The sequence below is a fragment of the Peromyscus californicus genome, unplaced genomic scaffold (genome assembly GCF_007827085.1).
Source record: "Peromyscus californicus insignis strain IS unplaced genomic scaffold, ASM782708v3 Scaffold_24__1_contigs__length_46423439, whole genome shotgun sequence".
Lineage (NCBI taxonomy): Eukaryota > Metazoa > Chordata > Mammalia > Rodentia > Cricetidae > Peromyscus > Peromyscus californicus.
The window spans coordinates 38,508,629-38,526,918 of NW_026294535.1; the positions used below are offsets into that span (position 1 = coordinate 38,508,629).

The window sequence follows — 18,290 nt, forward strand, 5'->3', positions numbered from 1 at the left end:
ACTTAAAGACACCAAGAGACAAACGGAGGTCCTATGCAGCCTTTTAGGAACGGTAAGGCCCGGGCCAGGATGCAGGATCCCTATACTTTCCTGTTTTCTGTGGTCCTTTTGGAATCAAAATCAGAATATAAGCTGAGAGCCTTGGGAATAAAGGCCAGCCTCTTCTCTCACCACTCACAGCAAACCTGCAGACCACAGCAAGGCAACTTAAATCCCTGACTGCCCACGGGACTAAGATCCAAACACTTCTAAACAGCCAACCCCTACCATTCCGCACGGTACTCAGCAAGGCCAGCAACACCCTATTTACACAGCCGCTCTCAAGTGGCATTCTACTCGACTTTGTGCGCATGGCTCTTTTCAGCTATGTGGGCAAACCCTGCGAGGCCTTCCAATGTCAGTTGACAAATCACCTCATGCAATAATCCGGCTCTGACCTCTGCTGTCTGACCCGACCAGGCTGGACTAGGTACCCCTTCCAAGCTCCGCCAGCCAGTTTTCCCTCACTAACCGTCAAGAACAAGGACTGTGAAATATGCATCACTACGTTCCTGGGAGTTAAAAAGGCAGGTTTGGGCCGGGCGGTGGTGGCGCATACCTTTAATCCCAGCACTCGGGAGGCAGAGCCAGGCGGATCTCTGTGAGTTCGAGGCCAGCCTGGACTACCAAGTGAGTTCCAGGAAAGGCGCAAAGCTACACAGAGAAACCCTGTCTCGAAAAACCAAAAAAAAAAAAAAAAAAAAAAAAAAGGCAGGTTTGGGGTTTTAAAAGTTCTGGGTTTGGAAGCTGGGAGATGGCTCGGGGTAAAGGCTCTTGATTCCCTAGAGTCACAATGGTAAAAGAGAGAACTGACTGCTCTGTGTGTCCACACACACACACACACACACACACACACACACACACACACACACACACGTATATATGTGTATATGTAAGATAAATACATACGTGTAATTCTTTATGTCCAAGATTTATATTCCAATCTTGTCATTAAAAAAACAAAAAGCAGCTGGGGCAGTGGTGGCTCATGTCTTTAGTGCCAGCACTGGGGAGGCAGAGGCAGGAGGATCTCTGGGAGTTCAGCCTGGTCTACAGAAAGTTTCAGGACAGCCAACCTGAGAAACTGCCTTGAAAAACCAAAAAAACAGACAAAACAAAACAAAACCCAGTCATTAGTCAAGGTAGCACACATCTTTTAAACTCATTGCTCTAGGAGGTAGAGGCAGAGGATCTGTGACTTCAAAGCCAGCCTGGTATATCTACATACAGATTATCCGGCTAGCCAGAGCTAGAGTGAGATTTTGTCTCAAAAAGAAAACAATAATTGAGGCTACAGAGACAACAAAAGTATGCATTCCTTTCTACCAGAGGAAAAGAGGCAAAGTCCTCAAGACTACAGTGTAGGCAGAGCATGCCTCTAATAGCTAGCTTATAAGTTTAGAGGTAGGCACACAGGATGAACTATCTGAAGCATTCTTAAACTAGAATGGTATTTTGAACAGATGGGAAAGCAAAATGGTTCCACCAGGAAAAGTAAAGTAGTATTCCTCTTATAAATGCTCAGAGAGAAAAGTCAGTTTAAGAATTTCTGTAAACTCCTGATTGAGAAACCTCCAAAAACTTCATTTCCATCCTCCACTTCTTTGAGAAAAACTGCTTTAAGTTTTGCCATTTCACTCTAATCTTGACAAGGAAAAAAAAAAAAAGGCCCCACGGAAACACATGATCGACAAAAAAGCTCTAAGCCAACTTGTTACAGTTGTCCATAGGGAAGGAATCCCTCACCAACACTCGCCATCTACACACTTGGAGAAAGCACTAGGGTGATCAACATAAAATGTTCACTTATCTGTGAATAAGACATTGAAAAGCTACAGCTAATGTTAAAAAGGTAACAACTTCTTAATAAAGACTGGACGCTGATCCACAGAGCCTGGCAGGCTTAAACATTGTTACAGTATGGTAAACATTTTATACACCCTGCAAAGGTGGGTGAAACGGGGGGTGTATAAAATGTTCATCATACTGTAACACAAGAAATATACTTTAAACTATGAAGCCGTAATTCTTCCTTAGCCATCAGGTCAAAAATCGAACAACGTGGAAAATTCCTCCACACCTACTTAAGCCCGTTTGAGACTGACTTAATCTTTCCAGCCTTTTTAAACAGTCAAGTTGACAAGTCGCTTTAATACAACGTAACTTCCCCCAGCAACAACTAATGAAGGCTTTCCAAAAGTACTCGTTTTTCAGGTTACAGGGGAAACATCACGCTTCTCCACCACTGCTGCAAGGCTGTAAAGAAGCAAGGACGGGGAGAGAAGGGCTGTCGCTGCTGGCAAATTACTACGCAGAAAGATCACTCCCCCCCCCCCCCTCCTATGGGTCCCGGGGTGGGGAGCCTATCAACTTGAGGTCTCTACGGTTGAAATTGGTGGGACGCACTCCAAAACTATCACAAATGGGGTTGGGGGGTGGGGGGTGGGGAGGGAGCCTCCGAGGCCGGCCTCGCCCCCTATCCTTCGCCCCGATCCCTCCCTGGGCGAAGCCTCGTGGCCACTCGGGTGATGAAACACCCGGCAACCGGCAGCCACGCAGTCGGGACGTGGTCGCCGCCGCCACCGCCACCGCTCGTCCGTCCTCCCCCAAGCCCAACCAAGCCCGGCTCGCCCGGCTCGCCCGGCCCCCCCCGCAAGGGTCCCCGGCCCGCCACCCCCAGCCTCCTCCAGTCACCATCACTCCTCCAGTCTCTCTTCCTCGCCGGCACTCCCGAGGGCCGGCCGGCCGCCGGGAGCGGCGCCGCACGCAGGGAGGACGGCGAGCGGTCCTCGTCCCTTGTCGTCGCCGCCGCCGCCGCCGCCGTAGTCCTCCGCTGCAAGCCGCCGCAGCGCTATAGCGCCCGAGCTGGCCCGGGCCGCGCTCGCCTCGGCGCTCGGCGTCGTCCCCGGGTCGCCTGCTCCTCTGCGTGGCGCGGAGCGGAGCGGAGCGGGGCGGGCAGGTTGGCTAAAGCCGGCGGGCGGGGTCGGCGGCCTCGGAAGAAGGAAAACTGCGCAAGGGCCCGCTACCAACGCCGCCGCCGCCGCCGCCGCCGCCGCCGCCGCCGCCGCTGAGTCAGCGCGAGGCACGCCCCCCGCGTCGTGCCGCGCGGGCCAGCGCCAGCAGCAGCCCCAGCAGCCCCAGCAGCAGCAGCAGCTTCATGGGAAGAGTGCAAGACCGGCCCGCCCGCGGGCTGGGCCTTCCCGCCGCCGCCGCCACCGCCGCCCCCCCCACGGGGGACTACAACTCCCAGCGTGCAGCGCGCGCGCGCAAGCGACGCTCCTCCTCCCAGGCGGCGGGCCGCACACACGTGCTCCCTGGAGCTCGCAGGGGGGGTGGGGTTTGGGTGGGGGCGTGGTCGGCGGGGCTCGCGGTGCGTGTCGGGAGAGCGCATCCGGTCCTCCTCCTCCTCCTCCTCCTCCTCCTGCTCCTCCTCCTCGCCGCCGGTTCCTGATGCGCTCTAGGCTTTTAAAGGACCGGCCACGTTGGGCCCTGCCTGAGGGCAAGCGGCTTGAAGTAGCATCCACGTCTTCCAGAAAGGACTGGTCAGGCGGTGGATGGCTTAGAGTACTGATGAGCTCCTGCGATTGGAACGCGTGGATGGGAAGGTTTAGACCACGTGTTGTGTCACATGTTGAATGCCTTTCCGGGGTCCCACGTGTCAAGCAAGAGACCAGAAGCTTGAGGATCTGGGGAGTGCTGACAGCTTTTTAAAATTCGCTGCGTTTTTACTTACTTGGTTTGCTTTTCGATGCAGGATCACACTCCAAAGCCCAGGCTGGTCACTTTTTTTTTTAAACCTAACCCAGTCTGGCCTAAACTCTAGCAGTCCCAAGTCCTCGGAATTACAGGCATGGGCATGCCCAGTTTAGATGTTACTAATTTTGCCCACGAAGAGAAAAGCATTCCGAGTGATGGTGGCGCACGGCTTTAATCCCAGCAACCGGGAGGCAGAGGCAGGCGGATCTCTGTGAGTTAGAAGCCAGCCTGGGCTACAGAGTCAGTTCCAGGACAGCCAGGACTACACAAGAGGAACCTTGTCTCGAAAACCAAAACAACAAAAAACAAAATGTTCATAACAAGCCTAGCCAGGCGGTGGTGGCACGCGCCTTTAATCCCAGCACTCGGGAGGCAGAGGCAAGGCGGATCTCTGAGTTTGAGGCCAGCCTGGTCTACAGAGCGAGTTCCAGGACAGCCAGGGCTGTTACACAGAGAGACCCTTTAAGGCGCACCCCTCTCTAAAGAAAGATATTAATCCCAGAGGAAACAACACAGTGAATTCAACATTTAGATTTTATTTTGTTTTTTAGAGACAGGGTCTCACTATGTAGATCTGGCTGTCCTGGAACTCACTCTGTAGCCCAGGCTAGCCTGGAACTCAAGAGATCGCCTGCCTCTGCCTCCCAAGCGCTGAGATTAAAGGTGTGTGCCACCACACCTAGCTCAACATTTAGATTAAATACCTGATTGTTCAGGACATACGGAATACAGGCTGGATGCAGTCAGAGACTCTCATGAAGAACGAACAGGCCTGGCCTGTTCTGCAAGCCTGTGATCCAAGCTGCTTGGGAAGCTGGGGCAGGAGGATCTCGAATTCAAGGCCAGCCAGGGCAAAATAGCTATACTGTATCTTAAAAGGTACATCCACCACCTTTAACTTCAATCCCTAGCACAGCGGTTCTCAACCTGTGAGTCTCGACCAATGTGGGGAGGGGGTTGAATGACTCTTTTCACAGGGGTCACCTAAGACCATTGGAAGACACATACTACATTATGACTCATAAAAGTAGCAAAATTACAGTTATGAAGTAGCAATGAAAATAACTGCATGGTTGACATCAGCACATGAGGAGCTGTATTAAAGGGTCACAGCGATAGCAAGGTTGAGCACTACAAAATAGAGCTAACAAAACTTGGGAGTGGAGTGAGGAGGGGAATGGAAGAAGCAGAGTAAAATTGGTGCAACCATTTAACAGCTACATTTATTTATCAATGTCACTAAAATTCTTTTCCAGGGGGAGTCTTAAGCAAAGCCTACTGCCTCTTCTTAAGGGGGTGGTGGTGGATGGCTCACACCTTTAATCCCAGCATTTGGGAGGTAGAGCATGTTTTATACACCGGACACACTTCTAAGTGTTTATACATTCATGAATCCTCAACCACTGTATGGAGGTAGGTACTGTTATTTTATTTTTAAGTTACTTTATTTTTATTTGTATGTATGTATTGCATGTAGGAGCCTGAGGAGGCCAGAAGAGGGCGAGGGATCCTTTTGAGCTGAAGGTCCAGGCAGTTGGGAGCAACCTGTTAGGGTGCTGGAACCAAACTTGGGTCCCCTGGAAGAGCAATAAGTACTCAAGTACACCTCTCCAGCTCTATTCCTGATTTTGTAGATGAAGACGTTCATAATAGAGGTTGAATAACAGATACGTGCTTCAAATTATAGCCCGCTCTTAGGAGTTCATCAGCCCTTGGCTCTCGTGCGGGTCCATTTTGTCAGGAGGTATTAAAGAACTGTACTATTGTAAACATGCTCAGAGGTCTTGTTCTTACAACAGTGAAACTTTTTTTTTTTTTTTTAACTGTACCACATCTTCCCATCCATTTTGTTTATAGAGACCGGGTTATAGCTGGGTACCGCAGGCTAGCCCCTCCTGTCTCAGCTGGGATTACCATGCTCTGCCCCTGCCTCCCTCTTCTTTCAGTTGCAGGAGTACTTGAAAGGATACAGTCACCCCTTCACTGTCTTTTCTTACGTGTTCCTCTTTAGTCACGTGTTCCTCTTTAGAAGAGCTAGAATCACCGGCACCGTTACATTCACAGATGAAGAAACCCGCTCTAAAGTCCTTGCTCAGAAAAAGTAAACAGGAACTTGATAGTCTGGCCTCTTGATTCAGAATTTCTTTTCTTTTTCTTTCTTTTTTTTTTTTCCGAGACAGGGTTTCTCTGTGTAGCTTTGTGCCTTTCCTGGAACTCACTTGGTAGCCCAGGCTGGCCTCGAACTCACAGAGATCCGCCTGGCTCTGCCTCCCGAGTGCTGGGATTAAAGGCGTGCGCCACCACCGCCCGGCGATTCAGAATTTCTTGACTCTAGCAAACCCTGTTTGACCCCCCAGCTTTACTTTTGTAGTGACTTCTCCCCAGTCACTCTACAGAAGTGCATCAGTGTCACCAACTGGGTTAGTCAGGGTTCTCTGAAGGAGCAGAGGTGACAGGGTGAATATACATTATTACATAGAAAGCGTAGGTATACATACATGTATATATACAGGTAGACATAAAGGGGACTTACAGGCTGTGGTCCAGCTCGTCCATCGATGGCTGTCTTCAACAGAAAGGCCAAGAATCAGTAGCTGGATGTCTCAGCAGTCCCGACCTGGTGCTGGAGTACCTGGGAATTCCTAGAGAGCTGCTGGTCTTCCGTGGGTTCTATGATCGTAGAAGGAATGTCTCAGCCACAGGATACGTTAGCTCACTGGCAAGACTAGGGCAAGCAGGCGGAAAAGCGAACGCCTCCTTCTTCCAAGTCCTTTTATGAGGGGCTGCCACCAAAAGGTGTGGCCCAGATTTTGGGTGGGTCTTCCCAACCTCAGAGGATCCAATCAGGAAAATCCCCCCCCACCCCCACCACCAAGGCTGCTTGGGTTTTAGTTGATTTCAGATCAGCCCAGTTGACAACCAGATTAGTATCACACCAACTCAAAATGGCCTGTTTTCTTAGTTTATATGTTTCTTTCAACTACTCTATCGACTATTTCTTTCACCCTTGAAAGTCTCTTTACTCATTATTTCTGGCACCGTGATTTTAGGTTCCTTTGCCTTCTTTGACTACTGCACTCTGTTTTCTTCAGACACACTCCTAATTCATTTGATTTTCTTTTGTGTATGTGTGCCCCTTCAGTAGTTACCCATTTCCATACTTCCACATTTGATGCTTGGCTGGTTCCTACAGTTAGTTCTATGCTTTTTGGTTTTTTGTGAGGCGACCTCTCACTTGGTAGTACAGGCTGTCCTAGGACTCTCTGTGTAGCCTTTGTGGGGAGGCCCTGCACCCATGTGACCTCCTTCCCTTCTTCTGTGTCCCAAGTCCTAGGATTACGGGCCTTAGCCACCATGCCACACACTGGTTCTGTGGGATACTTCTAAATGTTCTGCACCCACAATTAACCATCCATGCCTCCCAAATGCGGATGTTAGAACTCCTTGTGGTGGTATTGGATTTGATGGGGCTTTGGGAAGGTAGTTAGAGCGTAAGGGTGAAGCTCCCTCATGATACACAAAAGCTGGATTTCCTCCCACCACTGGAGCTTAGGAGAAAACTGTTCTGAGCTGGATTTTAGGCGGTGGTGGCACATGCCTTTTCTCTCAGCACTCCAGAGGCAGAGGCAGGGGGATCTCTGTGAGTCCAAAGCCAGCCTAGTCTACAGAATGAGTTCTGGGACAGTCAGGGCTACACAGAGAAACCCTGTCTTGAAAAACCGAAAAAGACAAAGCTTCAGAATGCCGTTCCCCAGTGACACTGGATCTGATAATACCTTCATCTTGGACTTGCAGACTCTTCGGGATATGTTTGTTATTTAACCCTCTCAGTCCACAGCAGTGTGTGATGGCAGCCCACAATGACTAAGGCAGTGTCTCATTCTTCATACAATGTATCTTCATGTAGTGCTGGTTGGTAATTGTTTATCTCTGTGAACGTCTCAACACATCACAGTGCCCTTACAGTCATTCTTTTTGTGGGGACTAACAACTTTTTTTCTTCTTTGATACAGGGCTTCATTCACAGACAGGGAAACTGAGGTGGGCTGGAATTTACAGTGTTATGCTCATAAACTTCTGTGCTTTCAAGTTATCAATCAAGTAACCCTGGAGGGAGGCCCACCACTCTATTTTGATGGTAGTCAGTGACTGTGCCTTTTGAGGTTAGCCCCACACAGGTAACGCCCCATTCTTCTGGTAGAAATGTTTATCAAATGCTGGATGGCTCAGAATCTGTACCAAACGTGTCTTGAGTTTGGATGGGCTTAGAAGATAAGAAGTAAGTGCTTATCGCGGTATTTGGGTTAGCTACCCATGGAAAGATTAGAAGAACATAGGGGAACGTGAACACTTCCGTGTCCGTGGTGCTCTCTGGTCCTCACTTCCGCTCCTTGACAGGCAGAGTAGGTGTCAGCAGGTGCATTTCTCATGTGATGGAACTCAGGCTCCGCAAGGTTAAGTCATTTTTTTTCCCCCTAAAAATCTCACAGATCGTGAGCAACAGGGTTAGTAATTAGATTAGTAATCTAATCCAATCCTCCTGGCTCCAGATCAGTAAGCTTTCCTTGGTGGTTAACCCCATCCCTGCAGGCTGAATTTTGCTGTTTCCCTGGCAACCAGGTAGAACACTGAGTACCTGGAAACCATGACATTGTCTTCTCTGTGAGTCGCCAGGCTTAAATGAGGTCATCACCAGTCCCATTTTTTTGTGTGCTTCCTTTTAAGGTTTGTGAGGTTCGTGTCTTGGTCACCAAAAGCTGATTGATTCCTCATGGTTTTTTTTGGCACATACAGCAAGTGCACTGCCATTCTGGTCATGGTCCAGCCATCCTGTTTGTCTTGGTCCTGGGAAGTGGGCATAAAACAAGAACCCCGGAGACAGAACAGTGGTCTGAAGGGAGGCTTTTCCCCTTGGTCTTCAGTTTCCACCTCTTTTGTTAGTCATTTGCCACCGAGCTGCTGTTGTGGGGGTAACTATCAGGCACAGGTGAAGAAGGTGTGCCTTTCTATTGGCTTCAAGTGGCAGACAGCCATTATCAATGGGTCTGTAACCCATGGCTGTCCATAGGAGTCAGGTCAACTCTAGGGACACTCGGGTGCTCAGGCCATTTGAGATTCTGCCAGCAGGTGGCACTTGTTCCCTACTCTTACCAAATACAGTCTGTTTACTTATTACTGCTTTGTTTAACTAGGCTTAAGCACTTCTCCTTCCCTATTGTAGTGGGCTAGCCCACGATATCTGGTTATACATTGCAATACATTTCTACTCCTCTCCCTCCGTGGATTTGAAATGGTTTACATATTCAGTATATAATAGTAAAATATGAAAGGAAGGGGACTGTCACGGTGAGGAACATCCGATTTTATTAAGGTCTGTTTGTAGACAGGGATAATATGGTTTTCATTGTGTCTTTCCCGTATATTTATTTTTGGGACAGGGTCTTGCTGTGCACTCCTGAACCCACTAGATCAACAAAGACAGACCTCCAGCTTATGGCCTTATCAGGCCTCAGTCTCTGGAATGCTTGGCCTGCAGTATGGGCCACCCGGCTCCATCCTCGGGTCTTCGGATGAACGGGAAGGAGGGGAGAGATGGCTTTTCTAGGATCTGAAATAAAGACGGAAGTGCACACCTATGGCAAGTTTCTGTTCTGCTTCTCTTCTCGCTAACCTAATGTACTGCGCTCTTCCCGACCGGCTCTTCATCTCTAGGGCTACATAATCCACATCCTTGGTCCCATCAGCTTCAATTTCCAGAGGGCCCTTCAACCGTGCATTCATTTTCCGTATGGTTCTCGGGAACACAGGTGCATGGCTTTGATGGGCCTGCGTTATCGGAGCAATCTGTGGGTCCCTTTGAGACAGAGTCCAGCTTCTGAGACAAAGTTGGAAAGGCAGTGTTATGGTCATTTCTAGGCAGTGTACTGGTCAAATGTGAAATCTGTCATTACAGGATTCTCAAATCGGTAAAACTCCATGCTTCAGGTTTCTCTGTAACAGGAAATGGGATTAAAACTGGCCTCTATTATCAATGGAGTTTGTATGGGACCATGTAGCTCAGTAGCTGGACGGGGTTGGGGGGTGAGAGGGGGGACTAACTATTCCTTCCCTTGAGTGGTTCTCGCTTGTCAATCAACCCTTCGAGAGAGACCTTGGTCTTGCCCCGCCCATCGCCGTGTAGGGTGCGGACAAAGATCAGGGGCGGGATCGGGCGGGGCAGGGGGCTCGGAAACCAGACGGCGGAGCGGGTTCCCCGAGCCCCGGGGTCGGCTCCCTGCGTCCCGGCGCGGTGGTGGCGGAGGCGGCTGGCGCTCGGCTTTGTGGCGCGCGCGGGTTCCACCGGGTGTCGTGGAGGCGCAGGCACCGGGGGCACTCTGCCTGGCCGCGGGTGCCGCATGGCATGGCCAGCCCCGCGCGGTCCGGCTTCCCGGCGCGCACGAACAGCCGTCTGGACGCGTTCCTGCGGCGGCACCTGCCGCCCGAGGTCTACGACGCCGTCCGCGCCTACGAGCCGTGCATCGTGGTGTCCGACGCCGAGAAGCACACGTTCAGGTACGTGGTGCTTAGCGACCGGCTCATCTACCTGACGGAGAACCCGCCCAAGTCCATCCGGAGGGTCGTGGCTCTGCGGGACGTCGTGGCCATTGACCTGGTGAGGATCGCGGGCGGGCAGGCTCCTTCCCGGGCTCTCGCATCCCTCCTCCTGCACCAGAGAAAGGAGGAACACCTTCCCCGTCCCGCCCACCACTTCCCCACCTCTTATTGTCAGTGAATGCAGCTGCGCGGGAAAGCTGGTGATGGAGGTAGAATTTCAAATAACGATGTCCCCCCACTTTCCCATCCTGTCCACACCCTGCTTCCCCCGTTGGGCAACAGATCTGACAACTGATCCCTCTATAGAAACACGCCCTCACGCCAGCCTCTTGTTCATTAATCACCCAGTCTGTGCAGTGCGTGTGGGAGGGACCGCAGCTCACACCCGCGCAAACAAATGCGGCCAGTTTAGTGCTGCCGGGCCTTGTTTACTTTCTAGCCGCTCAGGGTTAGTTAACGTGTGACTGGTCCAGAATAAGTGAGGGAAGGAAGGAATTTTCGTGATGTGCAGAGGATGCTTGCTCCGGTCAGGCTGCCACTTGATCCAAACTGGATGGGGAAGCTTCCTGGAAGGAGTGTCCTCAGAGCCGAGTCTCCGGAGATACAATCTGGCTGAGCTTGCCCTAGTTTCTAGTGTTGCCACTGTATCCCTGTCCTCTGGGAGGAGGCTGACTGTAAGAACCAGCAGCCGATTGGAGGCCCATCTCCCCCATCCACCCCCCCCACCCCGTTTCCCCTCCCGCTCCTGGTCTCTAGTCTGCTCTGCTTTCCAGGTGTTTCTTCCTTCTCCACTGGGACAGGTGTCTCGCCTCCTTTTACTCTCGCTTGCTCAGTCTGTGGCCCCGAGGGAGAAGTTGGCGACGCTCCTGATGGAGCTGTTTTGCCTAGCGAATCGTAACGGTTTCAACATATTTCTAAGAAAATAATGAAATTAGATGAAGTGGGTGTTTTTTGTTTTTTGAAGTTCAGATTTCCCTTATCAGCTGTGGTCACATTTGTTTCTTTAAAACTTTTATTTAATACTCTTTTATCTTGTGTGCACATGTGTATGTTTGTGAGTGTGTGTGTCACGGCGAGAATATAGAGGTCAGGGGACAGCTAGTGGAAGTCAGTTCTCTCATCTTGTGGGTCCTGGGCTCGAACTCAGGTGTTCAGTCTTGGCATTAAGCGCCCTTAGCTGTTGAGCTACCTTATCAGCTCTATCTTCTTCTCCTTCTCCTTCTCCTTCTTCTTCTTCTCCTCCTCCTCCTCCTTCTTCTTCCTCTCTCCCCCTCCTCCTCCCCCTTCTTCTTCTCCTCCTCCTCCTCCTCCTTCTCCTTCTTCCTCCTCCTCCTCCTCCTCCCCCCTCCTCTTCTTCTTCTTTGAGTAAAAGAAACAAATCTTTGCCATTATTTCCAGTTTTTTGAGCTAATTTAAAATTTTAAATTGCCTTTACATTTTTTATGGAACAGCCCAGCCAGAATGCAGAAGAATATTAATGCATGATGACTAAGTTCAATCTCCCATTTTGCAAGCAAGATGAAACAACTCCCCAAAGTAAACAACCAAACCTCCCAGAAGAAAATGTAACATGTGTATGTGGGCTGCACGGATCTCAGATTTCAACAGTTAGTAGGGTCATTCATTGTCCCTCTTGAGTATTGTGGGTTAGCGTTGGAAACTGTGAAAGCAATTCCTCCCCGAAGATAATCACAGTCCAAATCTGTAACTATGGTTATAGCACATGACAAGGGAACTGAGACTGCCACTCATCTGACTTTAAAACAGGAGTCTGAACCGGGCTTGGTGACCCATGCCTGTAACTCCAGCATTCCAGAGATAGAGGCAGGAGGATCATGAGTTTGGGGCTAGCCTGGAGTACAGAACAAGACCTTGTTGAAAAAGTAGATAAACAGGGGCTGGAGAGATGAGTGCTTACTGCTCTTCCAGAGGACCGGAGTCAGTTCCCAACACCCGCATCCCACAGTCCACAACCTCCTGTAACTCCGGCTCCAGGGTATCCGAAGCACTGTACATATATATGCATACCCTTCCTCTCACATATACACATAATTGAATCCTTTTTTTTAAAAATAAATGAATAAAATTAGATCAATAAGTAGTATCCTGGCAGGCCCAATGTAAGTGAAAGAGGGAGAGGCAGCCTGAGGAAGACCCGACCCGCCATTGTTAGTTTCAGAGGAAGAAGGGGTTGGGAGCGTGGGGAAGGAGGACAGCATGGAGAAGCTGAAAACATCAAGGAGACAGACTTCCCTAGGGGGCCTCTCGAAGGCGTACAGTCCTGCCAGTGCCTTGCTGTGAGCTCGTGCTTGTCTCTATTGCTGGGGACCAAATGCAGTCCTTCCTTGTGCAGCCCAGGCAAGTGCTCTTCCACTGAGCTCCACTGACTGATCCCCACAAGGCTGGGGCTCCTGACTGGACGTCTCACCTCCAGAACTGCAAGGAAGTAGATTTGTGTTGCTAAACACCAGCCTGTCTGTGGCAATGTGTTATATCGGCCATACACACCATAGGCAACCGATTAAGCAGTGTATTCCTTATGGCACTTCAAGTGAGTGAGCTGTTAAGATTCTTCTTCTTGAGAAATAACCCAGATTTTATAAGATAGTTCTCCAATTATTATGGTCTAGAAACTTGCACTAGATGCCATAGGTTTCCCCTCTAAAATTTATTTTGGTTTTTCAAGACAGCGTTTCTTTGTGTAGTCCTGACTGTCCTGGAACTCGATCTGTAGACCAGGCTGGCCTCGAACTCGCAGAGATCCGCCTGCCTCTCTGCCTCCTGAGTGCTGGGATTGAAGGCCTACATCACTACCGCCTGGCAATGTATTTTATTTTTAATTATTCTTATGTCTGCACATGAGAGCAGGTGATTGTGGAGTCCAGAGACTTTGGATCCTGCTGGAGTTACGGGTGGTTTCGAGCTGCCCGGCGTGGGCCCTGGGAACTGAGTGTGGTTTCCTGCAAGAGCAGGCTGTGCTCTTAACCTCTGAGTCAGTTTTCTAGCTCCTGACTCCATAGGTTGAATGAAAAATGCCCATCACAGAATTGCTTTACCTGATACCAATGTGCCTGGCTAATATAAAATGTATAGAATTTTCTCAATTTTTTTTTTTTTTTTAAAAAAGAAAAGGTCTCACTGATTTGTCCTGGCCAGCCTGGAACTTGCTATGTAGGGCTTGCTATTGTAGGCTGGCAGTCAGTTCCAGAGGTCTGCCTGCCGCTGTCTCCCACGGGCAGAGGCATGCACCACCACACCATGTTCGAGTTTTCCAGGTTTTAAAAATTTAACATTTTTATTAGTTCTTTGAGAATTTCATAGTCCTTAACTTCTTGTAATATGCGCAGTCACCCTCTGAGTCATGTCAAGGCAGTCACACTGTGACATAAAGTCACTGCCAAGCAGCTTGAGAACCAGCCCTTCTCTCCCGAAAGCTAAAGTGGTCCCCTCTCTCCTCGCTCCGGGGCCACTTTTTCTGCGTCCTTACTGTTGTCCCCAGACTTCTCACCTTACTCTACAAGCTTGTCTTCTGGTTATTTAATGTCTGCTTGTCTTGGGTTCCCTGTGTGCCTTTGTCCTTCTGTCACAGGGACATCTGTAATTCCCAGAGCAAGCTACCCTCATGCTTCTGGGCCCCAGCTCTCCCTGTTCGCTGTGTGGCTGGACGCTTTCTGTGAATTTTTTTTTTAGTTTCTCAAGACAGGGTTTCTCTATGTATCTGCCATGGCTGTCCTGGATCTCGCTCTGTAGACCAGGCTGGCCTCGAACTCACAGAGATCCGCCTGCCTCTGCCTCCCGAGAGCTGGGATTAAAGGCGTGCACCACCACTGCCCAGCATTTTCTATGAATCTAAGGTGTAGTTATACTTCAGGGAAAACCAAAAACAAAAAACAACCAGCCAACCAAACAACAACCCTGCAAGCAGGTAGATGAAATCCCATTTTCTCTTCTAAAGAAGAGGAAAAAAAAAAAAAAAAGATGGAGGCAGCAGCTACAAAATGTTAGATCAGAAATCTGCACATGTTTTGGAGAGGGTGAAATTTCTCTTTTAGAAAAAAAAAACAGTTTAAATGCACTTAAGGTCTTTACAGGTATTTGGTATGGCTTATTTCAAAGTTTCCTGGAAAGTTTGGGCAAGCCTGTCTAAAGTGCTGATTAAAAGCTATTTGTTTTGTTTTGTTTTGTTTTGAGACAGGGTTTCTTTGTGTAACAGTACTGACTGACCTGGAACTCACTTTGTAGACCAGGCTGGCCTTGAACTCACTGAGTTCTGCCTGCCTCTGCCTCCCAAGTGCTGGGATTAAAGACGTGCGCCACCATCGTCCAGCAACAGCTACTTTTGAAGGCATTCTCTAGAGTTCTGTGTTGTACAGACTATGCAATTTGTTAAAATATCTCTAAGGCTAGACACATTATTTTTCTTTATGTTTTATTTTTATTTATTGGTGGGGGTCCCCAGGAGGCCAGAAGAGGATGTCAGAATCCCTGGAGCTGGGGTTATAGGAAGTTGCCATCTTTCAGTGTGGGTGCTGGGAATCAAACTTGATTTTTCCATAAGAGCCTCAGGTATTCTTAAGCACTGAACCATCCTTTTAGCCCCTAGATAATTTTAAAAATATTTAAATACCAAAAATATTGCCGGGCAGTGGTGGTGCACGCCTTTAATCCCAGCACTCGGGAGGCAGAGCCAGGCGGATCTCTGTGAGTTCGAGGCCAGCCTGGACTACCAAGTGAGTTCCAGGAAAGGCGCAAAGCTACACAGAGAAACCCTGTCTCGAAAAACCAAAAAAAAAAAAAAAAAAAAAAAAAATTTAAATACCAAAAATATTACTTAATGAAAATAAATACCTGTGTGTGTGCTCACATGCTGTGGAATAATACTCTTGGACACTGTAAGGATTTTGTTACTCTAATTGGTTTAATAAAACACTAGTTGGCCCGTAGCCAGGCAGGAAGTATAGGTGGATGGCCAAACTAAGGATGATGGGAAGGAGAAGGGCGGAGTCAGGAGTCACCAGCCAGAGGCAGAGGGTGAACATGCCATGCTAATAAAGGTACCGTCATGTGGCAAAGCTAAATAGAAATATAGATTAACTTAAAATGTAAGAGCTAGTTAGTAACAAGCCTGAGCTATTGGCTGAGCATTTATAATTAATATAAGCCTCTGTGTGGTAATTTGGGAAGCAGCTGCTAGGTATTTGGGAATAGGCAGTCGGGACAGGAAAACATCCATCTGTGTGTGCGCGTGCTGAGTGCATGGACCTGTGTGTGCACAGGGAGGCCAGAAGGATGCATCGGATGTCTTCCTGTATCACTTCCTGTCTGCTCCTCTGAGGTATGGTCCCTTCTAGAACTTGGAGCTCATGTCTCAGCAACCTCTGGAGACCCTCCTGTGTGTGGCACATTTTTTAAAATGACAAATAAAGCCACAGAGATCTATAACTCCCCCACGAATTCATTCTTCTTCAAAGCTAGCGAGGAAAATTCTGCCGACCTCAGCAGCCCTTGCCCCTCCTCCCTTTCGGCCTTTCACTCTTGCCCCATGACTCTGTGCCCTGCAGTGGTCCCGGGCTCCAGCAATGAGAATAAAGGATGACGGCACGTACGTATGAAACCGCCACGATGAAACCCAGTATTTTATATACTAACTAACAAAATAATTAAAAAAACAAAAAAAACTAACATGCGTATCAGTTCAAAAAGACTGGGGCTAAAAGTGGGACTGGAGAGATGGTTCAGTGGCTGAGCGCACTGGCTGCTCTTGCAGAGAACCTGAGTTTCGTTTTCAGTATCCATGTGCTCCCAACTACCCTGTAACTCCAGCTTCAGGGAATTCTATGCACCTTTCTGACCTCTGCTGGCACCTGCCCTTATGTGCTCACACATACACACACACACACACACACACACACACACACACACACACACACGTACACACACTCACAGATACAAACACATACCCACAGATACCTCCACACAGACACAGACACACATCCACAAATACCTACAGACACCCACAGATACGCACACACAAACACACACCCGCAGACACCCCCCCACACACAGAGAGACACAGATACACACACATATACACCTTAAAAACAACAGTGGAGATGCACACACACACATACCCACCCCCCACACCCCACACACACACACGCACAAAGTGAAGATGCACACAGACAGACAGACACACCCACACAAGCACACACACATACCCCTCCACACACACATACCCCACACACACACACACACACACAAAGTGGAGATGCACACAGCAGACAGACAGACACACCCACACGAGCACACACACATTAAAAACCATGAAGAGGAGAGGGATGTGTTTTAACAAAACACCATTGCTATTTATTGAATAATCTTGTAGTATAAATGGTTTCTCGGATAATCCTATAGTGTAAATGGCCTCTGTGGCCTGTTGTGTTTTTCGTAGGAACCAGAATAAATAGAGGAAGAATTGAGAACAAGAAGAGAAAACGTGTCCCGGTGCAGAATTGTGAAAACAACTCACATTAAACTTGCCCTTAGTGTGGGGAATTTATTTCCCCCAAATAAGAAGGTGTTGTGTTCAATGAGATCAATTTTTTTTTCAGATTGACGATTACCCAGAATTTTTGAATTCTCCAGATAGAGAAATCAACCAGCACATTCGTATTGTCTACTCTTCAACGGTCTTGAAAAAAGAGTGTGGAAAACCCAGAGGTGTGGGGAAATTCCTGTTTCCACTTCACCACAGCAATGTGAACCAAAAAGGTATGTAGTCCATGACATAAGAAAAAAAATCAGGGCTAGAGAGATGGCTCAGTGGTTAAGAGCACTGTCTGTTCTTCCAGAGGACCTGAGTTCAATTCCCAGCAACCACATGGTGACTCACAACCATCTGTAATGAGATCTGACGCCCTCTTCTGGCCTGCAGTCATACATGCTGTATACATAATAAATCTTACCAAAAAAAAAAGAAAAAGAAAAAAAAATCAGCTGCCTTTTTTTTCTTTTTTGAGACAAAGCTTCTCTACCTTTTGACACCCACAGAATTTAAAAGTATAGCGGGTAAAGAGAAGGCTCATGAACTTGGGTCTAGACTATCCACTGGCCATCCTTTGAGTCTTGGGCCTCCCACCAGGAAGGGATGGTCATTTAACATAAGTCAAGCTCCTGTTTAAAAAAAGTACAAAAACAAAAGAGAGAAATTGCTGCTCGTGTGTCCCCAGCAGTAGTTACAGAGGTAAAACAAGTTGTGTTAGAACCTTTTTTTCGAGACAGACTTTCTCTGTGTAGTTTTGGCGCCTGTCCTGGATTTTGCTCTGTAGACCAGGCTGGCCTCGAACTCACAGATATCTGCCTGGCTCTGCCTCCCGAGTGCTGGGATTAAAGGCATGAGCCACCACCACCTGGCTTTGTTAGAGCTTTACTAAACAGAGACTTAGTATCTAGGACAGAGATTAACTCTGTCTGTGGTATGGACAAGGGGGATTTATAACCAAGAATCAGGATGGGATCATTGGATAGAAAACTATTAAGAAGAAGCATCCAAGTCATGGGCATTCAGCCAATTTGACCAGTCAGGGGCGGTCAGCTAATTTGACCAATCAGGATTCTTGCTGAAGGCAGGCTGGGGCGGTCAGACATTACCTGGGGAAATATGGAAGATAGGGAATCAAATCAGATACACAGAATGACCAAAGATAGAAGATGAAGGATTCTGGGATTCTTAGTTTTGAGATAGTTTTTGCTGTATAGCTCAGGTTTGTGGTTGAGAGTACTTGCTGTTCTTACAGAGGACCAGGGTTCGGTTCCCAGCACCCACAGGTGGCTTGCAGCCATCCATAACTCTGGTTCCAAGGGATCCATTGCCCTCCTCTGACCTCCATGGGCATCAGACA

At 48.6% G+C, this 18,290-nt stretch overlaps 2 protein-coding genes across 3 annotated transcripts in view; one reads left to right on the plus strand and one right to left on the minus strand.

Moving 5' to 3' along the window:
* Positions 1–3,207, minus strand: part of Xpot (exportin for tRNA) — a 42,476-nt gene extending 39,269 nt beyond the window's left edge. Inside the window, exon 1 of one of the 2 annotated variants that reach the window (XM_052753479.1) lies at positions 2,734–3,207. The gene's annotated coding sequence lies outside the window, so the exon portion shown is untranslated. The remainder of the gene's footprint in view (positions 1–2,733) is intronic. The other variant, XM_052753478.1, reaches the window with a different exon arrangement.
* Positions 3,208–10,010: 6,803 nt separating this feature from the next.
* CUNH12orf56 (chromosome unknown C12orf56 homolog) overlaps positions 10,011–18,290 on the plus strand; it is a 54,018-nt gene continuing 45,738 nt past the window's right edge. The window contains exons 1-2 of the mRNA XM_052753480.1: positions 10,011–10,447; positions 17,001–17,160. Coding sequence (XP_052609440.1) covers positions 10,196–10,447; positions 17,001–17,160 — 412 coding nt within the window. The 5' untranslated portion in view covers positions 10,011–10,195. The remainder of the gene's footprint in view (positions 10,448–17,000; positions 17,161–18,290) is intronic.